Source organism: Vipera berus (assembly GCF_964194415.1).
Source record: "Vipera berus genome assembly, chromosome: 8".
Lineage (NCBI taxonomy): Eukaryota > Metazoa > Chordata > Lepidosauria > Squamata > Viperidae > Vipera > Vipera berus.
The window spans coordinates 9,963,896-9,988,368 of NC_138211.1; the positions used below are offsets into that span (position 1 = coordinate 9,963,896).

Here is a 24,473-nt window from a genome sequence, read left to right on the forward strand (position 1 = left end):
GTATATATATATATATATATATATATATATATATATATATATATATATATATATATATATATATATATATATATATATATATATATACACACACACACACACATACATACACAGTGTATATATACAGTGTATATATACAGTATATATGTGTGTGTGTCTGTGTGTGTGTAAATTATTCAAATTGCTAATAAAGATTTTTTTAGGGAGGCTGAAATGATCATTTCGAACTTCTTATGTTCTCATCAGTCAGTCAGAACATAAGAAGTTCGAAATGATCATTTCAGCCTCCCTAAAAAATTCTTTATTAGCAATTTGAATAATTTACACAAATAATGAGCTGTCATAAGTTGTGACTATATCCTGTGGATAGCCTTGAGTTAGGCCAAAACAGGAAAGAAAGAGTTAATTAGCAAGGCATATTCAAATGACTTGACTTTAACATACATACATACATACATACATACGTGTGTGTGTGTGTGTGTGTGTGTGTGTGTGTGTGTGGCATGAGTTTCTTCCTTTAATTTCCCCAGAATGTTCTGAAAGCATTCTATAGGCATGGCGATTTTAGGAAACAGAATCATTAGAAGCTCATTAGCCATATTGCAGCAAATAGACTAGAGAAATGAGTGAAAAGCCGCTGAAGGATAATTTTAAAAAAACCCAACAAATATCACAAGGGTAATAAAAAGCGAGTCCCCAAAGCAATGCGATGTTCACAAATAAATAAAGGAACAAAAGAAGTCTTCAATAAGAATCATGAACAGAATAGCTGCCTCTTTGTCTCTGCTCCTCTTGTCCTCCTTTCTTCTTTGATTTATCCTTTTTTCCCCCTAATTCTTTGTTCGGCAAGAAATATGTACCTAGAAGTACACATTGCACTAAACCACAAGATTGTATTGTCTGGATTAGGTTCGGCTGTTGGATAAATTCAACCATTGAAGTTCGTAAACTACGACTTAGCTTGTTGGGTGAATCCTGTCAATGGGGATTCATTTAATAAATCATATTTAAACAAACTATGGCTTAGCAGTCTGTATTAAGCCAGTCTGAGACTTAAGGACCTGCCATAAGTTATTTTTTCAGTGCCATTCTAACTTTGAATGGTCACTCAAGGAATGATTGTAAGTCAAGGACTATCTTTCCTGCCTTTCTTCCATATGTTAGTTTTGGGATAAGACTGGTGGTACTTAGGGAAGGATTTTAAAAGAAACAAAAACCCTGGTTCTTACCTTGAGGTACGTATTTACAAATTACTCTTAGCCCCATATTTAGAAGGTGGCAACTCTGACCTTGGTTGTTCTTGAAAAAGCTAAACTGAGTTAGCATTCAGTCTGCTCTTATTCTGGTCTATTCTTGTCAAGTTCTCTACAGATTCCATTCAACATGCAATGTACTCTTCTAGGTTTTATTTTTTAAAAAAATTTCCAGGTGCCATCCTATTGAATGGGATATGAATTAATATATACAAATAAGTATTTCAACGAAACTCTTGGCTTTGACAACCGATGGACTAGCTAAAGATGGCAAGGCAAGGCAAACCGCTGTGGTCTTAATTCAATTTTGAGCAACAATTTAATTTTTGCTGTTATGGCTGCTCAGCAGCTTTGCTCTGTCAGGCCAAGGGTGGGGTCCACCCATTGATATAAATTAGACAAATAAATAAATAATTGCTGTGGGCTAATCTCAGTCACCTCTCTGACCTGCAGAGGTGGTCGATAGAATGAAAAGCTCGAAGCCATAAGATACAAGCAATAGCAGGAAGCTTAGTAAGGAAAACTACTCCGTTGGGATTTCTTTGGGGGAGAGGGGCATTCTATTTCTTTGTTCCACCTTGTGGAAATGGCTACTATTCTTTGTTTTCTCCTGTGGGTAAATCCTGAGGAGGACAAATTTGCAACTGAAACTTCCAACTCTGTTAGGAGACAACCCCCCCCCCCAAAAGTGTTTTATTATCTCTATTTTTGTTTTGCATTGCCCTCGCCTCCAAAACCAAAGGAGAATCTACTTCTTCTTTGCCCTGTGAGGCTCAGGACAGATTAGCTGTTTTTTTTTAAATGGTGTGTGTGTGTGTGTGTGTGTGTGTTCCTTTTGAGATTGCTATGTAGAGCAGCAGTGGGAGGTTGGATCAGAATGTCAAATGTCAGAGAAGGGGGATCCTGATTACTGATGCCCCAAATAAATTTGGGGGCAATTTTACATGAGGGGAGGGACGCGGTGGCTCAGTGGGTTAAGACACTGAGCTTGTTGATCAGCTGGTTGGCAGTTTGGCGGGTCGAATCCCGAGTGCCGCGTAGCAGAGTGAGCGCCTGTTACTCGTCCCAGCTTCTGCCAACCTAGCAGTTTGAAAGCATGTAAAAAATGCAAGTAGAAAAATAGGGACCACTACGGTGGGAAGGTAACAGCGTTCCGTGCGCCTTTGGCATCTAGTCATGCCAGCCACATGACCACGGAGACGTCCTCGGACAAGCGCTGGCTCTTCAGCTTTGAAACGGAGATGAGCACCGGCCTCTAGAGTCAGAAACGAGTAGCACGCATGTGTGGGGGAACCTTTACCTTTACCTTACATGAGGGACCATAAACATGAGAGGAAAGGAAGCTGACACTGAATAATTGGGTGCTTCCTTTGTGGTGAAATAAGCTGCTAAGATTCCATTCCTGGGTTTAACATGAAATGTTGAAAGGGTGGATGGAATTTTTAGTTCTTTATAGAGTTTCCCTCTGTCTTTCTCTTTCTCTTTCTCTTTCTCTTTCTCTTTCTCTTTCTCTTTCTCTTTCTCTTTCTCTTCCTCTTCCTCTCTCTCTCTCTCTCTCTCTCTCTCTCTCTCTCTCTCTCTCTTTCTTTCTTTCTTTCTTTCTTTCTTTCTCTCCCTGTCTGTCTGTCTCTTTTTTAAAAGCCCAGCTGCCAGCACCACTTTCAGTAAGATGCCCTCTTCCTTAAAACACTTAACTGAATCTCACAGCAAAATGTAAAAGCAGCGTAAGCACAAAACAGAAACACTGGCTTGGCGAGGAGCTGGAAGAGAAGAATAAAAATGACTTTGCAATAATTGGACTGGTATAATGTAAACGTTTCACTTGCAAACTGCCTCAGCCTTCAGTGTGGAGCAGCGGCCCTTTCCAGCTGCCGTTTTTATTTACAGACCGAATCAGCCCTGACCAGCCCAGGAGTGAACGTTCAATTGCTTCTAATAATGTTTTGATAAACATCTTCTAAAAAATAACATTTGGATTCCATTCTTTTCACGAGGGATAAGCACGTTCTTGACTGAAAATGCTTATTTCATTTGGAGCGATTCAACGAAGGATAACAGACCATTCCAGGAAGAGATGCAGCCATCCCTCAGGCTTAGCAAAGAGTTTGGGGACCCAAATGCTTTTAAATCGAGGCTCTTGCAATCCTAAATCTGTGCAGAGAAAGCTGACAGCTGCAGAGCCCTTGAAATTATTCCTCCTGGAGAGCTGATGGAACTTGGGAAAAAAGGTTTCTTGAAATACGCTGGGATAATAGCAGGGGAAAATAAAAAGCTTATCTCACCAGATCGCAAACTAAAATTAGCTGTTCACCATCCTGCTGCAACTTTGGCATGATATCTCACAGATAGTGAGATATCCAATTCTCCAAAAAATTAGCAGATACGTTGCAACCCAAACCCCTGCTAGTGGAGAAAGTGGAGCTCCTCTCCCCGGTTTTACATGTGGTTAAACAAGGGCTTTGCTATAATCGATGAGAAATTTTGGGAAGCCTGAAAGAGCAGCGTTGTAATGTGGAACCAGGGCTTAACACATCTTGAGCCATTTCTCTTGCTCATACAAGCGTGCGCTGATGATATCTCGACAGGCAGAGCCATACCTCACCTTTCTCCTGGCTTCTGGAACTTCCTCAGACATTCCATTCCCATTTTCAAACCAATTGTAATGCTGTCTAGAAAACTGCCTTTTAAAAACCAAATAAATGAGTTGAGTCAAAGTCAAACGACTTAATTTCGGTTGTTGACTAACTTTACCTGACAGAATGCATAGAAATAAAATCAACTAAAACGGAAATGAAACAAAATCAATTTCTCTCTCTCTCTCTTTCTCTCAATCTTTCTCTCTCTCAATCTCTCTATTATCTCTCATCAATCTCTCATCTATTTCTATCTGTCTCTATCATTTATTTCTATATCAAATCTATGATCTACATCTATCTATCTATCTATCTATCTATCTATCTATCTATCTATCTATCTATCTATCATCTATCACTGTCTATAATCTATTTCTATCTGTCTCTATCTATTTCTATATCTCCTATCTATCTATCTATCTATCTATCTATCTATCTATCTATCTATCTATCTATCTATCTATCTATCTATCTATCTATCTATTTCTCTCTCTCTCTCTCTCTCTCTCTCTCTCTCTCTCTCTCTCTCTCTCTCTCTCTCTCTCTCTCTCTCTCTCTCTCTCTCTCTCTCTCTCTCTCTCTCTCTATCATCATAGATAGATATCTATCATCTCTCCCTCTCTCTCCCCCTCCCCCAATACAGGAAAACATTCTTAGATCAAATAAAGCAGTTCGAACACAGACTATAAGCATTAAGACTTCAATGAGGAACCATCATAAATATCGCTAGAGACAGATAAACAGTAGGGTTAACAGTTATTGTTATTTCAACACTTGGAACAAGTTCAATCAAGTCGAAGCTGTTCTTAGAGAGGTCCTGTTGAATCTTGCAGGGTATTAAACAAAACTTGGCAATATTATAAGAAGCCCTCGTTCTCAGAGTGCTTCACTCTGATCAGCGAAAAGCTAATTGAGATAAAAGTCAGCACAGTCTGGTTATTGAGTAATTGGAACAAAATGAGGTGATAGTCTTGGGACTATACTCTGCTATCCTTGTGAGAACAACTGCAGCCTTCACATCTTGGGTTCTCTCAGTTCTTCCTTTTATAGTTTCTTTACTACTTGGGTCTAGTGTTCTCAGAGTATTATTATTATTATTATTATTATTATTATTATTATTATTATTATTATTATTATTATTAAGTATTTCTTCAGACTGTCTCTTTTGCAATGGCATATAAACATCAGATGGTGATAAATACTTGTACTTTCCTAAGCTTTGGAATATCTTCTCTTGAGAGTTGTCTTAGTCCCCTAGAATCTTTTTTGGGAAGAGTAGCAAATCACATTCATGTAATTCTTACTTGTGGATTAAAAAAGGCATTGACTTTAAGGTATTTTTGGATTATATGCTGGCTGAGGAATTCTGGGAGTTTATTTATTTATTTATTTATTTTATTATATTTATATACTGCCCTTCTCCCGAAGGACTCAGGGCGGTGAACAGGGCACATATAAAAAATACAAAATACAAAAATTAAAAAAGAATTAAATAGTAGCCCAGCTAAAACAATCAATAACAATATAAAAATCCCCATTAAAACCCCAACATATCCCCCATCAGGCCAGGCCGGCTTGTTCAAATAGATGGGTCTTCAGACCGCGTCGGAAGGAGCGAAGGTCAGGTGCCATCCGGAGCTCAACCGGCAGCTGATTCCATAAAGCCGGAGTTGAAGTCCACAAGTCATAAAAAGGGCCAAGTTGGAAGAGCCCTGGGTTAAAGCATCAGGCTAGAAACAGGGAAAGTGTAAGTTCTAGTCCTGTGTTAGATACAAAGCTAGCTGGATGATCTTGGGCCAGTGTCTTTCTCTCAGCCCTATAGAGAAGGTAATGGCAGATCTCTTTCCAAAAACCTTGCCAAGAAAATTCAAGGGACTTGTATAGGCAATTGCCGGGAGTCAGAAAGGCATACACAGAAACACAGACACACACAGACACACAGACACACACACACAGACACACACACACTTGTATTGATTGCCTCTACATGGAATAAAAAAGTGTGATGAAAATAATATAGAATAAAATAGGTCCATGTCTAGGTTCCAAGACCCCTTCTTTTGCTCAGAGCAAAGCTCTTGTGACTTGGGTTATTCAGTAGACCCTAGATAAGGAAGCTATGACTTATCACAATATATAAAGCCATCCCGCAGTGAAGAATTTGCCATTAAGAGAATCTCAGAGTTTTAATATTGTAAGAAAAGCGAAGGTAGTTAAGTTGCAACCACCAAGTTACCCCGAAAATAAGATTGGGTCATATATTAATTTTTGCTCCAAAAGATGCATTACAGCTTATTTTCCAGTTAGGGCTTATATTTGGGGAAATATGATACTAAATGCATCGGTCTGGCTGACAGTTTTAACTGGCGCTTATTTCTGGGGTGGGGCTTATATTACGAGCATCCTGCAAAATCACGCTAGGGCTTATTTTTTAGTTGGGTCTTATTTTCAGGGAAACACGGCATTTGTTAAGTGAATGTGCAAAGTTGCGAGAGCACTGAAAAAGGTGATTTATTCCCAGTCTTCATGCTTGTAACCATTGCAACATCCCTGCAGTCATGGGATTGTGGATCCAGTCACTTGGCAACAAGCTTGCAGTTCTGCAGTGTTGCGGGTCTCATGTGATCGCCAGTTGCAGCCTTCTCGGCTGCCTTCCACCAAGCAAAATCAGTGAGGAAGCTGGCAGGAAAGGTTGCAAATTGCAGTCATGTGATATCGCCACTTGAACAACAAATTTCCCATGCCCAATTGTGGTTGTATGTCAAGGACTACCCGTATCAATTTCCCCAGAAATATATTCTCAATCTAGGTATAGAAATGCGGCAGGCATGCATTCATAAGACCATTTGTGTGTGTGTGTGTGTGTGTGTGTGTGTGTGTGTTTGTGTGTATGAATTCTATGTGTACCCAGAAATGTGAGTTCAGAGGGCCTTTCCTTCAAGGAGGCAGGCATGGGATTGCAGTCTGATTCTCAGAGGATGTAACTTCAGTGCCTAGTTATTCTACCTCACTTCCCCCCATACACACACACCCTTAATTAGATAATGTGGAATAAATTATGCAGAAGGTGCAAATGAATTCAATTTCCATAATTTATGCAACTTGCAGATGATGACAACCAAAGATGTTTTGGATGCCTGGAGCAAAGAAATCAAGCACTCCACATCCTCGTAACCTCTGTGAGCATAAATAATGCATTAATAACAGAGCTAATCGATCAATTAATTGATTCCCTCAGTGCACTGATTTACAGTGCCCCTGATTAAAAATAAGGATTCTTCAAATAAAAAGGCTGCTCTATTTGTTTTCATATGGTAGACATCTTGCTTCAGCAGACATCTTCGGCGTAAATAAAAGTACTACTGTTTAGGTCTGGGATAAGCAGTCCTTTCTCCAGAGAAAAGATAGGATGGTCCTTTGTAGAAACTAGCCTGATTCGGGCTTTGTTTGCACACCAAAGTCTTGACTTGTTTTAAGCATGCTTCACAGAACGTGCTCTAGTGATTAATAGTCAAAAATGAATGAAATCCATTTCGTGATAGGTTGTCCATAGTCCATGTTTCCTGGAGCACTGTAATGTCACAATGGGAAAGAAAGTTGATGAAGCTGGGATCTCTGGTGTTTGCGCTTCTCTGGCAGGGAAGAGACTATGACCTGATTAATATAATCACACTAACTTTACACAGCAGTGTAAACAAGGCTCAAATAACTAAAATAAACAAATGCGACTACAGGTAGTCCTTGGCTTAACAACAGTTCATTCAGTGACCGGCACTGAAAAAGTGACTTACGACTTACGACCATTTTTCACAGTAACATCCCGACGGTCACATGATCAAAAGTCAGATGCTTGGCAACTGGCTCATACTTATGATGGTTGAAGCATCCCGGGCTCACAGGATCCCCTTTCGCAACCTTCCGGCAAGCAGAGTCAATGGGGAATCCAGATTCACGTAACAACCGGGTTACTAATTTATCAGCTGCGGTGATTCCCTGAACAAGTGTGGCAAGAAAGGTCATGAAATGGAGCAAAACTCACTTAACGAATGTCTCAGCAACAGAAATGTCGGGCTCAATTCTGGTCCTACATTGAGTACTACCTATGTTTAGGACGATGCGTAAATCTTTTCTGTCCTCAGTTGTTGCCCTCTTCTGCTTCCCATCATAGCTCTCCAAGGCAGCGATTGAAAACCAGAAGCTTTTCGTTACTTCCTACTTACCTAATCTCTCGGTAATACAGTGTTTGTGTTACTAAAGGCCGTTTTGATGAGTGCTGCGACTGAGATTGTATCAGTTCCAAAGTACTCCTTCCAAATCTTTTTTTCAATTCTATAAAACATCCCTTATCCAGGTACTTAACCAGCTCAGCTCTAGTTGAGTGACTATCGCTTTGCTTACCGTTGTTTCTGGGCACTGAATTTCTTAAAAGTGCAGTCAGTGGTGGGATTCAGCTGGTTCGCACCACTTCGGCAGAACCAGTAGCTAATTTTTTGTTGCCCATTCCACTTAGGCCTACCATTTCAAACAAGTGACTGTATAGTCTCTTCTTAAAAACTTCCAGTGTTGGAGCATTCACCGCTTCTGGAGGCAGGTTGTTCCACGGGTTAATTGTTCTAACTGTAAGGAAGTTTCTCCTTAGTTCTAGGTTGCTTCTCTCCTTGATTAGATTCCATCCGTTGCTTCTTGTCCTGCTTTCAGGTGCCTTGGAGAATAGCTTGACTCCTTCTTCTTTGGGGCAGCCCCTGAGATATTGGAACGCTGCTATCATGTCACCCCTCGTCCTTCTCTTCATTCAGTGAGACATACCCAATTCCAGCAACCGTTCCTTATAGAGCATCTTGGTTGCTCTTCTCTGCACTGTTTTCTACTTCCAATGGTCAACTCTCCATGTTCTCTCTTTTGCTACCTATGTCTTACCCTCAACTTTGGGAGAAGCAGCATTGCCAAAGGCTTCTAGGAATTGAGGACCGAATACCCTGTTGAGACATGGGCCTTGGCAAGTGGGTCTTCAACAGCTTGTCATGGCCAATGTGCCATGGCCATCTCGACGTGGCCAAATTGGTGCGGGACAACTTTCCATGGCCAACTCACCACGGGACAACTCACTGAGGGACAAGAGTTACCCTAGTATTGAAGACATAGTCAAATCGAATCATTAAAGAAAGGATGCGAAAGGAGGGACAAAATAAAATGTGCACAAGGAAAATTAAAACATTTTTAAAAATTATTTTGAACAATTAAATTGAACTGTTGAATTGTCCCGCAGCAGGTCGGCCTGAGGCAAGTTGCCCGTGGCGATTTGGCTGGGGCGAGTGGTCCCATTCCGTTGGCAAGTTGCTGGTGAACTCCACTGGATGACATCTACCCCAGGTGTCTATTTTATTGAAAGCCAATAGAATCCCATTTGAGATCCGTGTTTCAGCACAGCTTTTGTTGTTTACTGTGGTAGGGCTTCCATTAATCTTTAAAAAAAAACGTTCCAAACCTCTGCAGGTGCTTATGTCAACCAAACAAGGATCCTGCTCATTGGCTTTCGTGTGTGGCTAATTTAAACCTTACCTCTGTCATCTCTCACCACGGTGTTGGAAAATAAATGTCGGGAGGCTTGTCTTAAAAGAAGAGCCAACGAGCTGCAGAGTTTAAACAAACAGACCTCACTCAGTTGCCCATTTTAGCTTTAAGCTCTCCTTTCAACTTTCCTTTTTGTGATGACTGCTGTGTTATTTCAGCCCGGGGCATCGCAGGATGAGTAGAAAGTGTTAGTTTTGCACGCCGGTTTTATGAATTTGCCTGAAGATAGAGCACTTTGCAGCCAATGAGGAATCCCACAGATCTTTAGTTCTATCCTATAAAATTCCATTGTGCCTTTCAGTGGCAAGGCTGCTGTTACGGTATGAAGTACAGATAGACATCGGCTTACAAAGGTTCTTTTACTGACCATTCGGAGTTGCAACGGCACTGGAAAAAAAGTGACTTAGGGCCGTTTTTCACATGACCGTTGCAGCATCCCCCATGGTCCCGTGACCAAAATTCAGACGCCTGGCAACAGACTCGTATTTATGACAGTTGCAGCGTCCCTGGATCGTGTGATCCCCTTTTGCGACCTGCTGATGAGCAAAGTCAATGGGGAAGCCAGATTCACTTCACAACCCTGTTGCTAACTTAACAATAGCAGTGATTCACTTAACAACCGTGCCAAGAAAGGTTGTAAAATGGGCAAGAACCCACTTCACAAACGTCTCACTTAGCAACAGAAATTTTGGGCTCGAGGGCTAGCTGTGTAGACCTAGCCCTGCATCTTCTTTTGGGGTTGGGGGGGGGGTGGAAGGAAGGAAGGAAGGAAGGAAGGAAGGAAGGAAGGAAGGAAGGAAGGAAGGAAGGGAGAATAGATGCCACCCAACCAGAGGCTAGTGAGAAAGAGATAAGTCAAGCCCACAAACTGGGGGCCTGCCGGTCCATGATTGCCCCCATCCCCAAAGGCCCTTATCAAGGATGCTGAAAATTTTAAGCCAGGATCCTGGAAGAGCTGTGTTTTTCTTTGCCTTCAGCTAAAGGAGTGAGTTTGAAGTCTGGAAAAATAAAAAGCTGCCAGATTTTTCTTTTTCCCAAATAGCCTCATCATATTTATAGCTTTCGCAATCTGGACGTCTTGGTTCAAAGCGTGAGAGAGAAAATTTAGGTGCCAAAAACCGTTCCTTGGGAAATAAGCTGGTGTACATTTCAAAATACCTTACACAGGTTTTAACTATTGTAATGCCAAAGCGTTTTCTCCATAGAATTGGGGCGGGGGGGGAGGTTCAGAAAGCAAAGGAATAAGAATATCTCTAAGGATGGAAAGAGAATGAGAGGAAGCATTAAATAGCATTGTGCTAACTACATGTGGCTTTTCCTAATTAAAGCAGAAGGCTCTTTTAAAAAAACAACAACCATATAGGCAATAAAGCATGTGAGCCTCCCGCTGAACAGGGAAGTTACTTTATTTATTTGATTTGCATGTTCTGTTCTTCTCTTGCTGTCCATGATATTTCTCCCTCTATTCATACGTATCCCCTGGTTATAACACTCCATGGAATGGTGGCACCAGGTTTCTACAACAGGCTGCACAATGGAAGCAATTTCCTGCAATCTAGAACGGCTTCACCGATGAATGTGCATTTTCTCAGCCGCGGCAGCCCAGAGTCTTGCAAAACAAAGTGATGCTCTGCAGGGAAATTGTTCTCTTCTGCTGTGATAACTCTGGTTGATTTGCAGGGACAGACAGGACAAGCCTGCCAGATGTATATTGCCTGAGAGAGAATGCTGAGATCTGCTTAAAAACAACCCAGGGAGCCCCATATCGGAGACAGTAGCTGCAGGGAAAGGTGTTTCCTAGGAGCATAGAAATGGCTACATCAGGAGCTGCCCCATATATATTTTCTGGGTCAGTTACGCTGATATCATTAGTGTCACAAGCTCCCTTTGAGGAGGGAGGGAGGGAAGGGAAGGAGAGAGGGAGGGAGAAGGAGGAGGAAGGAAAGAAGGAAGGGAGGGAGGGAAGGAAGGAAGGAAGGAAGGAAGGAAGGAAGGAAGGAAGGAAGGAAGGAGTGAGTCTTGATCAGTGATGGCGAACCTTTTAGAGACCAAGTGCCCAAACCGCAACCCAAAACTCACTTATTTATCGCAAAGTGCAAGGGCCACATCAGCATTGTGGTGCCCTTGGGGGGGCCTCTGGCACACAAAAACCAGGGGCGCAAAAATGGGCCACTGTGATGCAAGGCACAAAAACTGCCGCTGCCACGCTGCAGGGTGCAGATACAAGGCGCTGCACCATGGAAGAACGGGGCAGGGCTAGTGAGTATCACGCAGGCACTAGCCCCACCCCATTTGCAGCGCGTGTGTGCTCACGGCCCCGTGCGTACATGCATGCATGTAAAATGCTTCCCCCTCCCTTTTCTTCCAGTCCACCAATCGACAGTGGTTGGTGACCTCTGCTCTACCACCTCTACTTGAGCTTTTTAGTCGGCCGCTTCGCCTCCTTTGTGCTGGGCGGGGCTCCTGCTCCGGGCAGCAGTGGTGGCCTGATGGACCTGCTGCTGGCAGCGGTGGTGCGTGTGCCCACATAGAGGGCTCTGAGTGCCGCCTCTGGCATGTGTGCCACAGGTTCACCACCACTGGTCTAGATTCTTTGATTCTTCTTTGTAGCCAACTCAAGAGGAAAGCAACTGCAGATTAATATAACTGCAAGCTCTTCAGAAATATAAAATAGAGGTGGAGGATGCTGAAACAGCAGCTGAACGTGCCCAGTAAACCCCAAATGCTACCTGACTGTTGATGCTCAGTTGTGTCTTCCAACGCCTTGTTTTCACTTTGAAGCATCTGCTGCCAGAGGCGGCCACTTTACGGTGCAGAATAGAGTCATCTTTGAAGTTGGCAGTAGCAAAATGGGGAGGGGGGCAAAGTCTGTTAAGGGAGGGGTAGGCATCCTGCCAAGGGCTTACAAGGAGCAGGGTGATCTCCTTGTGATCTCGCAGGGCATGTCTTTCTGACAAGAGACATATTTTCATTTCTTTTGCTCTTTGGGGAGATGCGGTTTATTCCCATTGTTTCTGCCTCCTCCGTGACATTTACTCACTTTTTACAAATCTTAATCTGCCTTTGTTCTGACATAAAGCTGCTGTTTGTAATTATAGAGAGGGAAGCCATTTCACCCCTACATCCACCCCTTCCTTCGCTAATTCTCCACGTTTTTCTTGTTATCCTGGGATTTAGGGAATATTGTTCAAATTAAGGGCTGCTATGTGTACATCAAGAGGGACGCGGTGGCTCAGTGGGTTAGGACGCTGAGCCTGTCGATCGGAAGGTCGGCAGTTTGGCGGGTCGAATCCCGAGTGCCGCGTAACAGAGTGAGCGCCTGTTACTCGTCCCAGCTTCTGCCAACCTAGCAGTTCGAAAGCACGTAAAAATGCAAGTAGAAAAATAGGGACCACTACGGTGGGAAGGTAACAGCGTTCCGTGCGCCTTTGGCGTCTAGTCATGCCGGCCACATGACCACGGAGACGTTCCCGGACAAGCGCTGGCTCTTCGGCTTTGAAATGGAGATGAGCACCGGCCCCTAGAGTCGGAAACGACTAGCACGCACGTGCGGGGGAACCTTTACCTTTTACCTTTATGTGTACATCTCCGAGAGACCTAGGGCAGGTATTTCTAGTAAACCGTGGCCCATCTGCCTTCAACTCTGGTGCACTTGGAGAAAGGTGCCACCGGTGGCTTAAGGCTGAAGATAGTGTGGCAGGGAAGCCACCCAGCGCCACATGAAAATCTTGTTTCAGCATGTGCAAGTAGGATGTCTGTTGGGTGCTCAGGCGTGAAATAACTTTGCTCAGCCTTCAATGAAGAGGCAAGCTTGTCGGCATCTTGAGAGGCGGAGAGAGCCAGCCAGCCAAAAGGTATTTAAAAAGCATCTGGAGGAGTGTGGAAAGAAACCCTGGGAGTGGGTAGGAAAATAATGAAATCCAAGCATTAGTCTTGGATATCGCCGATGTACGTACGCCAACGGCATTTGTGGAGAAAAGCGAAGTTGACAGCATTCACACCTGTTCTTCATGGATCTTGGAATTTGGCTACAGGCAAAAATTCGATACAGGTAGTGAATCCTGACCGCAGCTGAGCCCCAAATTTCCGTTGCTAATGCGAGAGAGTCGGTCAGTGAATTTTACCCCATTTTACAGCCTATCTTGCTACAGTTGTTAAGTGAATGGCTGCAGCTGTTAAGCTAGTAACCCGACTGTTAAGTGAACAGGGCTTCCCCATTGGCTTCGCTTGTCAGAAGATCGCAACGTGACCTGGGTCAGCGCAACCGTCATAAATAGGAGTCAGTTGCCAAGCGCCTGGGTTTTGATCATGTGACCGTGCGGATGCTGCAATGGTTGTAAGTGTGAAAAGCGGTCCTACGTCACTTTTTTCAGTGTGGTCGTAACTTCGAACAGTCACTAAATGAACTGTTGTAAGTCAGGGACTACTTGTATCTCACTGAAATAAAGATCAAGGATTGGCTTCCTCAAAACTCCCATCTCTCCTAACAAAGCAGCCGCCCAAGAGCACCCTGGAACTACGGAAGGCGGGAAAGAAGCTACCAGGCAACTGGACACACAACTCTCTGCTGCCTAGGATGCCAGAGTACTTCGCTGGGTCTCTCTGTGACCTCGGGTAGGACGATCAAAGGACAAGCTAATAAAATGGGGTTCCCTACGGAAGATATTTTATGTGAATGTGCAGAAGAACAACCCAACTCATGATGTCCTTCGACATGCACAAAGAAGAGGGGGTCAAATTATTCTCCAAAGCACCAGAGGGCAGGACAAGAAACAATGGTTGGAAACCAATCAAAGAGAGAAGCAACCTGGAATGAAGGAGAAACTTCCTGACAGTGAGGACAACTAACCAGTGAAACAGCTTGCCTCCAGAAATTGTGGGCGCTCCATCGCTGGAGGTTTTTAAGAAGAGTCTATACAGTCACTTGTTTGAAATGGTAGGCCTAAGTGGAATTTTCCTCCAAAGGGATTTTCCCATGTATTTTACCAGGAAACATAGATAGTCCGGGCTAGAAAAGTCAGTGCCCTCCTAACCATGCCCAAGCACTCTGAATTTGTTGGCGATGTCCATTTTGCTCTATGAGTTCATGGTGACCTAACCCTAACCCTAAGTGGAATTTTCCTCCAATGGGATTTTCCCATGTATTTTACCCGGAAACATAGATAGAGCATCCTAGAAAAGTCAGTGCCTTCCTAACCATAGAACACCTCCAAGGTCCCTTTCAGCTCTATCCTATTCTATTCTGGTGAGATAAAATGCCATCTAAGTGTCCCAATCCTGGGCGAAACTCATCTAGTTTTAAACCTAGTTATTTTACCTGTTTTTTACATGTCCTCTATATCTCTATTTCCTATTTGATCCTTATTTTAACCCACACAGCGTTGAACCTTATATATCTGGAATTTGAAACTGCTCGTGACACGAACAAAAGGATTGAAAACCGTTAGTGAGATGTTCTCCTTTAAGGAGAAGAAAATGAGCAAATTCCTTTCCCATCAAATTGAGGCAGAATGGTTTTGAAATTGTAGGAGAAACGTAGCTCACCACTAATGTGAGGCTTCGTTCCCATTTCTCCCTGGGCCTCTCACAGAAGGACAGAGTCTGCCATTTCAGCAGCTTCACAGTAAAAGGGGGGGGGCGGGAAAGAGGCTTGAGTAAATATTTAGTCTTGTCCCCAAAGCTAATATCACAAAAGCAAAAAGGCTGCACTTAGGCCAGGTTGCTGCCCACCCCCAAGCTTTGCAGCTGGAGGCTCAGGGCTGCCTTCTGCCCTTGAGAAGCAGTAGCAACAGGCGATGTCCGCTCCTGCCAGCTGGGATTTTTCTCTCTGATTGCTCTTCAGAATCCGATGCCTGGAATCTGGCCCGCAGGCCAAAGAAGCTGGCTTGCTTTCTTAACAGCGGTGACAGTTTTTTAAAAAAAATCCCATTTATATCCCACCCTTCTCCGAAGACTCAGGGCGGCTTACAATCTAAAGCACAAATCAATGTGCTTAGCAATAGCCTTCATTCTATGTATATGCCTGCTTATTAGGGCTTTCGGGGGCCCCCCCAAGCGGCATTTTTTACAAAGTCAGCTTATTGCCCCCAACAATCTGGGTCCTCATTTTACCTACCTCGGAAGGATGGAAGGCTGAGTCAACCTTGAGCCTGGTGGGACTCGAACCTGCACTAATTGCAGGCAGCTGGTGTTACTTAAGGAGGCATTAGCCCACTGCTCCACCAAGGCGGAGCAGTTGAATCCATTAACAGCGGGGCTCTCATTTCCCCCCAAATTCAGTTTATTCTAACCCTTCGCTAGATCATTATTTATTTTTATTTATTATTTATTTTTTTATTTTAATTCCATTTATATCCCGCCCTTCTCCGAAGACTCAGGGCGGCTTACAAGCTTAGCAGTAGCCTTCATTCTATGTATATGCCTGCTTGTTAGGGCTTTCACACACACCCCAAGCGGCATTATTACAAAGTCAGCTTAACTGCCCCCAACAATCTGGGTCCTCATTTTACCTACCTCGGAAGGATGGAAGGCTGAGTCAACCTTGAGCCTGGTGGGATGCGAACCTGCACTAATTATAGTTTGTATATCCCAACTTATGCATCTTCATACCAAAGTTTGCCTCATATAAATATTTTTCCAAGCACTTTTCCTTCATTTAATGTTGTTTTATGCTGTTTTACACCACGAGCACACTTTCTTTCTTTCTTTTTGCATTTTCCCTTTCCAGTTTATGTACATTTCCCCCTCTCCTTCAGAAGGATAACTGGATGATGTATGTTGATTGAGGAAGGGAGACCTTGATGATAGGATCAAAACGCAAATGGAGCAAAATTCTCCAGATGCAACTGTAGTTATCTTAGTTATCTCTGTCTGTCTGTCTGTCTGTCTGTCTGTCTCTATCACAAGGAGTTTTCTGGCTACTGTTTTGACAACTATTTAAAATTCTTCTCCTGGCTTTGTTTATATAGCAGTTCTTTGTGGCATGAGATTCTTTGGTTCCTGTCTTTGGTTCCTGTTCTGGCCATTCCTATATATCTTGTCCATATGCAAATATAATGCAAACAAGTAAACCAGGGAATTGAATATGTCATATGGTTATAGCTTTCTAAAATATCAATAATTAGTTAGGAATAATGACTTCTTCTGTGTCCTGTTAGCAAATTAAAAATCACTATGGAATTAAAACTAAAAAATGAATACTGTAGCCAAAACCAATGGCAACACAATATAAATCAAATGAAATCGTGCACTGTAAATAAGTTCAGACCTTGTTATTAAAAGGGATTCCGATTTAAACGCCTCATAAAATTAAAATATAGATTCTGTGCATTAAAAAAAGCCAAATTTCGAATATGGTACCAGCCCGTGTTTTACATTATAATTTAAGAATGGTTCCCAGGCTGAGCTGAAATCTGTGTCAGATTCGTTTCTCAGATAGGAAATTATTCTAGATGCTGAGGCATATTCCCATAGCTTAGCTAGCCATTCATCCATTGGAGTTATACATTTTAAGGCTCATATAACTAAGCAATTAGAATCAATATTTTTTTTCCATTTTTGAGCACAGGGCAGTGTTTAAGGCATACAGTGATAGTTTTATCTCTTAAAGGTAAAGGTAAAGGTTCCCCCACACATGCGTGCTAGTCGTTTCCAACTCTAGGGGCTGGTGCTCATCTCCGTTTCAAAGCCGAAGAGCCAGCACTTGTCTGAGGACATCTCTGTTGTCATGTGGCCGGCATGACTAGGTGCATGGAACGCTGTTACCTTCCCATCGTAGTGGTCCCTATTTTTCTACTTGCATTTTTACCTCCTTTCGAACAGCTAGGTTGGCAGAAGCTGGGATGAGTAACAGGCGCTCACTCTGTTACATGGGACTCGGGATTTGACCCGTCAAACTGCCAACCATCTGATCAACCATCTCAGCGTCCTAACCCACTGAGCCACCGCATCCCTTTTTATCTCTCAAACACCCCACAAACCAAAAAGGAGGTCTAGAAATATTGTCTCCTGCCTCAGTGTGAACATGACCCTGATCATACCTGCACACATGCACACACATGCACATCCACACACAGCTAAAAACATCTGCCTATACCTGGTGACCAGAACAAATATCCAGAATTCCTTTCTGGATAAACAAACAACAATTAAAAGGTTCTGTCCTAGCTGGAGGATCTTCAAATGTGTGAGATCACTGCTACAATAGGCGAATTAATCAATAATTCTAGCACTTATCAGAATTTAGGATTTCAAGGCTATTGACCACTGCAGCCTGCAGATAACACTTCTCCCAAATGAGAGACTCTTTTTTGTGCGTGTCTGTATATTTTCCAGCCTAAGCTGGGATTCTGGCTTTTAAGCTTTGGTTGGGGGTCAAGGGTTTTGCTTTCCTTTGGCACAAATTAGGCATTATATTTTGGATTCATGGCAAATGGAAACGTATGCTCCTTCCCAGATCATTTACGGGAATAAAGATTCTCAAGAGTTTGGCATGTTTGGGAACTCTGGCACAATTTTATTTTGTTGATGGAGTGATTCATATGGTTTCTCTGGCGGCCGTACAGAATAAAAAACAAATATGATCAACAAATTAAGGCATACCAACCATAAAATCCTTGCTTCCAAACAGATTTTTGAACTGGTTTCTCTTTGCCTTCTTTGTACTCAACCTAATGACAGAGAGTGGGATTGTCCTAGCATGTTTTTAAAAAAATAGTGTGGTGAAGAGGTGGGATTTGTGTGTGTGTGTGAAGTTAGATAAATAAATCGATTTGATGTAAATTAGTCTGTATTGTTTATCGCCCTTTAGTCAGGAATGAGGGGAAAGTGGTGATTTCCCCCCTCCCCAGATATAGCCAATAGTGATTCTTATAAAAATCGGTAAGTAAAAAAAAATAAGATGACAATGGTCCTAAGGCCAAATGTGAAGTCATGAGTAAATTTGGAAATGGGAGATCTATGTGAAAACTAAAGCTCCAGGTTGGGAGTGGTAGGCATCCAGTTTGCATCCGATTAATAAAGAGAGGCAAAATATCAGTGCTTTTCCCTCGGTCATAACCTATGTAAGCTGAACCAAGTTGTCTCTCCTTTTGCTAAGACATTTCATCTACCAATCGATAGATGGGATAATTAATTTTTGAATCAATTTCTTTTAAAAGGTACTCTCTTGGCATGTGGAAATGATTTAAGGAATGATGTGGTGAAGAGATGCTGCCTAAGAAATAATCAGAGAAGAGAGCCAGGAGCCCCGAGTGGCTTAATGGTTAGAGAAAGAAATTTAGGAAGGACCTGTCCTAATGGATGAAGCAGTTAAAAGTGATGGGAGACTTGTACCTTCAGGCTTGCAAAATTCTGTTAATGGAGCTGAAGAGCAGGCAGAACTGGGGGAGGTAGAATTAAATATGTCATCAGCTAAGAGTTGTTGTGTTCCCATAGTGCTCCAAATCCTGAATTCTCTTAACCCTTATCTGGCACCAGTTTAGTATTGAACTCTAGCTGACCAGATTCTTGTGTGTAGGCTTGAATAAATCTATGCTGCAGCTTATCCGATGGTCCAGATTCTTTGTGCCCGATAGCAGCCTTACAATAAAGTAGAATTAGCTCATCTAGCCATGTTTCCTGTCTGGTTTATCCTGGAGGGCTGACAGGTACAAATCTTGGCACTGTTGCTGTTGTTGTTTAATGTTAAAGCCTCTTCTGACTTTGTCCCTGCTGTGAAGCACCAATTTTCGTCTAGAAATAGGCTTTCGTTTTCTCCTGAAAGTGAGGTCTCAATTCCCATTGATTAACTAAAGCAGAGAGCTGGCAAGATGTCTCTAATGAAGCCATGATCTTTATGATAAACTTTGTGAAAGGCCTTTCTGATCTTTATGTCCCTGACTGCTTCTGGCCCCAGGTGTGTAGATATTTGAAGAAGGATGTTACCCTCAAGCTTCTCCAGGCTGAAAATATTCCAACTGTAAAATTCTTTACAGGACTTTCCCCCCCACCCCCCACATATTCCGCAAGTTGACCATTGCTCTTTTATACAGCCGTATCTTATCTTGTTCCTAGGTGTGCAAATATATGCCCGTTTGAAGGCCATCATGGTTATCCTTCCCACATTTAATTCCATTGCTTTGGGGCTGGTTTTCCACTTTGTGAAGATGATTTGGGATATTATAAAGTATTAATTTCCCTACTTCTGCTTAAAGCTGTAACAGTTGATAAAGGAATTCTCTAACGTGAAAGAAGTGAAAGATGGAACTTGCCTAGATGGAGGGGGCAGGGGGGGGGAATGAGAAAATGCATGTCTCTGGCAGTTACACCCTGGTTTGTCATAGAATCTAAAGCAGACCACAATCCCTCAATTGTCCCAAAAGTGCCTTTTCAAAAGGTAACTGAACTTTCTGTGCTTTTTCTCTTGAGGATATTTTGCTTCTCATCCAAGAAACGTTTTCAGTTCTGACTCATCATCTTGGACGAGAAGCTCAATGTTCTCAAGAGAAAAGCAAAACACAACAGTCCAGCTGCCTTTTGAAAAAAGCACCTTTGGGACAACCGTGACCTGGATGACTGAGGATCTCCACAAATCTCTCAATTGGTTCCCTGATAACTTGCCCTTCCTTTTTTTCCCCCGGCTCTTCCTGATCTTGCCCTCAGTTAATACTTCCTCTTTTCCTACTTCTTGAACCTCAGCTTCGCGTCCTCGCCTTGAGGATTCATCTCCACGGATAATAGAGCATCCATCCGACCTCATTGTACCCAAGGGGGAACCCGCGACACTCAACTGCAAAGCCGAAGGGCGGCCCACGCCCATCGTTGAGTGGTACAAAGATGGTGAGCGGGTGGAGACGGACAAGGAAGACCCCCGGTCTCATCGCATGCTCTTGCCTAGCGGCTCCCTCTTTTTCCTGCGCATCGTGCATGGACGGAGGAGTAAACCGGATGAAGGCGTGTATGTTTGTGTCGCTAGAAACTACCTGGGTGAGGCTGTCAGCAGGAATGCCTCTCTGGAGGTAGCCGGTAAGTAGATTGTTTTGTCTGAACATTATCACCTGGATATATTTGATGTCCTGCTTTGCTAGCTTGACATGAGGAAGGAGTTATGGGGTTGGAAAGGAGTTACCTTGAACTTGGGTTACACATTATGTGCACCAGTTCTGGATTTTGGGATGAATAATCTTTTGGCAGCCTTCAGATGTATTTAGTAGGTTACTTAATTGTAGCACTGGATTTTCCCATTTTATTAGAAGGAAGCCACTTAATATATCTGGTTGTTACAAAGCATTTTGAGAACTGGATGGTTTGTTGTTGTTGTTGTTGTTTTAAAAAAATTTAAGCTGAAGAGTTTTAGGCTTTGAAAAATATATTTGTAGAAATTTACTTGTGTGCCTAAATACAAGAAGATCTATAAAATGTTGCATCTAGCCTCACCCAGCAGGAGAATTGCTCTTCAGATTTTCTGGCCGTTGCTCAATATTCTTCTCTAGGAAACTTCATTCTCTTCTCCCTTTTACTTTTCTCCCAGAAATGTCACTCAACATTCCATAACTGCTTAATCTTCACTGGTCCATTCAGCTCTCTTGCATGGTTGTTAGATATAGATATCAATATAAAAAATTGCAAGTATCTTTCTAGCGATCTAATTTGCAAACCTTGAAGCTTTTTGTGTTTCAATGCCACCTGAATATTTATTTCTAGTTTGGCATAGAATCTGCTGTAGAGCAGGGGTCCCCAACCTGCGGGCCGGTAGTGGGCCATGGGACCTGGTGGCCACCAGGCCATGGGACAGGCTGGCCAGTGCATGTGTGTTTGCATGCACACCCCCTCACTTGCGCTAGCACTGCAGCCACGTGGCATGAAAACAGGACGCTATGCCACAGGGTGCAAAAAGAGGCTGCCGCCATGCCTCAGGGCACGAAAATGGGATGCCTCCATGCCACAGGGTACACAAACGGGTACTACCATGCCGCAGGGCACAAAAACATGCCACCGTCATGCTGCAAGTTGCATAAACAGCCTCCGCTGCACTGCAGGGCATGGAAACAAGGCACATCACCAGACAAGAACGTGGCAGGGTTAGTGAGTATCATACGGGGTGCTAGCCCGCCCTGGTTGTGGCATGCACGTGCTCACGGCCCCATGTGCATGTGTTTGCACCCACAGGTGTAAAATGCTTCCCCCTCCCTTTTCCTGGTTGGTGACCTCTGCTGTAGAGGTTTTGATCGAGTCTGCAGTTGCAGTTTCAGCAATAATATAGCTTTAGGATTTCCCTGACCACTCTAGACTTTTTAAACTATAGTATGGCCCCATAGTTGACCTGTTCAGTACCTATAATTAGATGATAATGGTTTAATCTTATCATCTAATTATAGGTACTGAACAGGTTACTGCCTTGCTTGCAATACAACAGCATCCTTCTCTAGTGTAAATATCCTTTATATATCTGGACTTTAGCTTTCAGATTTTACAGTCATTACCGAAAAGTCAGAAGTGGAAATCTATGAATCCAGAAGGTAGCAAAGCTGGAAAGAAGGATCAGTTCTACTGAGAAGTTCCATCTTGGTACCCGAGCTAACATTGGGGGCTGCTTTTCTTTTCTTTATAAGACATAATTCAATATTGCTTGACCCTTTCTGTCTGCTTAGCACATTTATTTATGTACTATCCTTTATGGCTGACTGTGACACTGTATGGTCTCCTTCATAAATATGTATCTTCCAGATACATTTGGGATTACAAATCTTGATATTCCCGTGCTGCCTGTAATCACAATTTAGCTGGAAGGTTCCAAGATAGGACTATCTTCAGTTCCTGGAGATCGTGGCATGCTGTCGCCTTTCAGTAGAAGTTGGAACTTCTGACGATCTTGGTTGCCTTAGTCTGGGACAGGGAATGAAGGAAAAATGTTAGTTTAGTCTCACAAATGAAGGCGAAGATACGTGTCCCAGGATAAATGTTGCATCTTATCTGGGTTGGTCATCAGGACCAGAGAACTCGACTTCCAAGCTATTGGGCTCCAGTATGAGTCGAAAAGCTTGTTAGCTTAATTTAGCCAAGATCACAGTTTTCTGTCTGCCATGAAGCAATATTTACGTATCTTCCAGTTCTGTTTCTTTTAGGTTATCAGGTTAGATCAGGCATGTCAAACTCACGACATCACGTGATGTTGCGTGATGTATCGCAACTTTTTCCCCATTGCCGGCAATGGGGAGGGCGCAGTTTCGTCGTGATGTATCTTGCCCACGGGCCGGCAGTTTGACATGCCTGGGTTAGATGGAGGTTTGATGGCCTGTGAGATCAGATGTTCTCGTATTGATGGGTGCTTACAGGCTTTGTTCTTAGTGTCTGTTTTAAAGTTTCTTCCTGTGTTTCATTGATATTATGTTTTGCCTTGTATTTAATGTGTTGTTAGCTGTCCAGGGATGCATCTACAAGATGAATAGTGACATAAGTCAATTTAATTCATTAATGTTGCTTGTGCACCTTCTATGTCATATTTTACTTTGACCTGTATTTTGATGAGTTACGGAGATTCAGCCCTAGCGTCTTTTCTTCCTTGCTGAAACTGAACTACATTTGAAAATAAGGAATCGAAAGCTCAGAATAATAGAACAGAATAACAGAGTTGGAAGGGGCCTTAAAGGTCTTCTAGTCCAACCCCCTGCTCAGGCAGGAAACCCTGCACCATTTTAGAGAAATGACTGTCCGTTCTCTTCTTAAAAACTTCCAGCGTTGGGGCATTCACAACTTCTGGAGGCAGGTTGTTCCACTGATTAATTGTTCTCACTGTCAGGAAATTTTTAAGTTGCTTCTCTCCTTAATTAGTTTCCATCCATTGCTTCTTGTCCTGCCTTCAGGTGCTTTGGAGAATAGCTTGACTCCCTCTTCTTTGGGACAGCCCCTCAGATATTCTTTTCTTTAGACTAGACAAACTCAATTCTTGTTACCGTTCTTTATATGTAGCTCAAGACAATTCCTTGGAGATTGCTGTGTGTCATAAAGAAGCACGTTTTTTTAAAAAGGAGCTTACCCCAAGATGGAGCATCTTGTGACTCACATACATCCTCCTTTTCCAGGGCCTGTGCCCCCCACCCCCGCTTCTCAAGATAATGTCTCTGAAATTGAGTGGCAAAGAGCTGCATCTTACCAGCATGATTTTCTGTCATTTTTAGCAAAAAGAGATAAAATGCATTAACTCTAAAAAAAAAAGATGAGGATAAAGGGCTGAAAATTTCACCAGCCCCCTCCAGAGATAATATCGTGATGCTATCATGATTATGCTAGCTCTCAGCTGCTCCAAAAATTGATTCTTTGGGAGGGGAGGGGAATCAGTACACCTCCTGGCTGCAAGATGAAGTTCTTGCCGTCCTTCCTACTGTTGTGGGTCTGAGGAAGGAAGATCATATCCCTATCCTTTTCGAAATAGTTTTTTTTCCCCAGTTACATGCTATAAAACATCTGGCTGGAGACATGTGAGTGACAGGTTTTCTGTTCCTCTGCTCCTCTCTCCTTTGTTCTCTTCTCTTGCTCCAGTTTCCTTCAAATGCTACTTCTCCGAAACTAAAGGCTGCACCGTTCCATGCTGACTGACAGTAAGAAGGCCCAAACTAGGAAGAAGACAGAACTAATCCCATTCATTGTGGGCACCTCTTCAGCAGATGTTTTGAACTATTGTTCCCAGAATTCCTTTGCATTTGCAGTTGGCAGGGTCTGAGGGTTCCAAACATCTGGAAGGGGCTTCCGATTTTTTTTTAATCTTAAGTTGTAAGCCTTTTTTTTTTCCTCAAGTGAATTCATTGAAGATTATAGTTTACAAACTAAATGAAAAATAGAAAAAAGATGCAAAGGGAAAAATCAGGAAAGGCATAAAGAATAGAGGGGGGAAAGGAAATACAATTAGTTGTCAACTTATGAGCCTTGGTGGAGCAGTGGGCTAATGCCTCCTTAAGTAACACCAGCTGCCTGCAATTAGTGCAGGTTCACATCCCACCAGGCTCAAGGTTGACTCAGCCTTCCATCCTTCCGAGGTAGG

General features: G+C 42.8%; 1 protein-coding gene across 1 annotated transcript in view; it reads left to right on the forward strand.

Moving 5' to 3' along the window:
* The window catches only part of ROBO3 (roundabout guidance receptor 3), a gene marked incomplete at its 5' end in the record, with an annotated part of 230,046 nt that overhangs the window by 74,304 nt on the left and 131,269 nt on the right, over positions 1-24,473 (forward strand). The window contains one exon of the mRNA XM_081334165.1: positions 20,135-20,461. Within this exon, the coding sequence (XP_081190291.1) occupies positions 20,135-20,461 (327 nt within the window). The remainder of the gene's footprint in view (positions 1-20,134; positions 20,462-24,473) is intronic.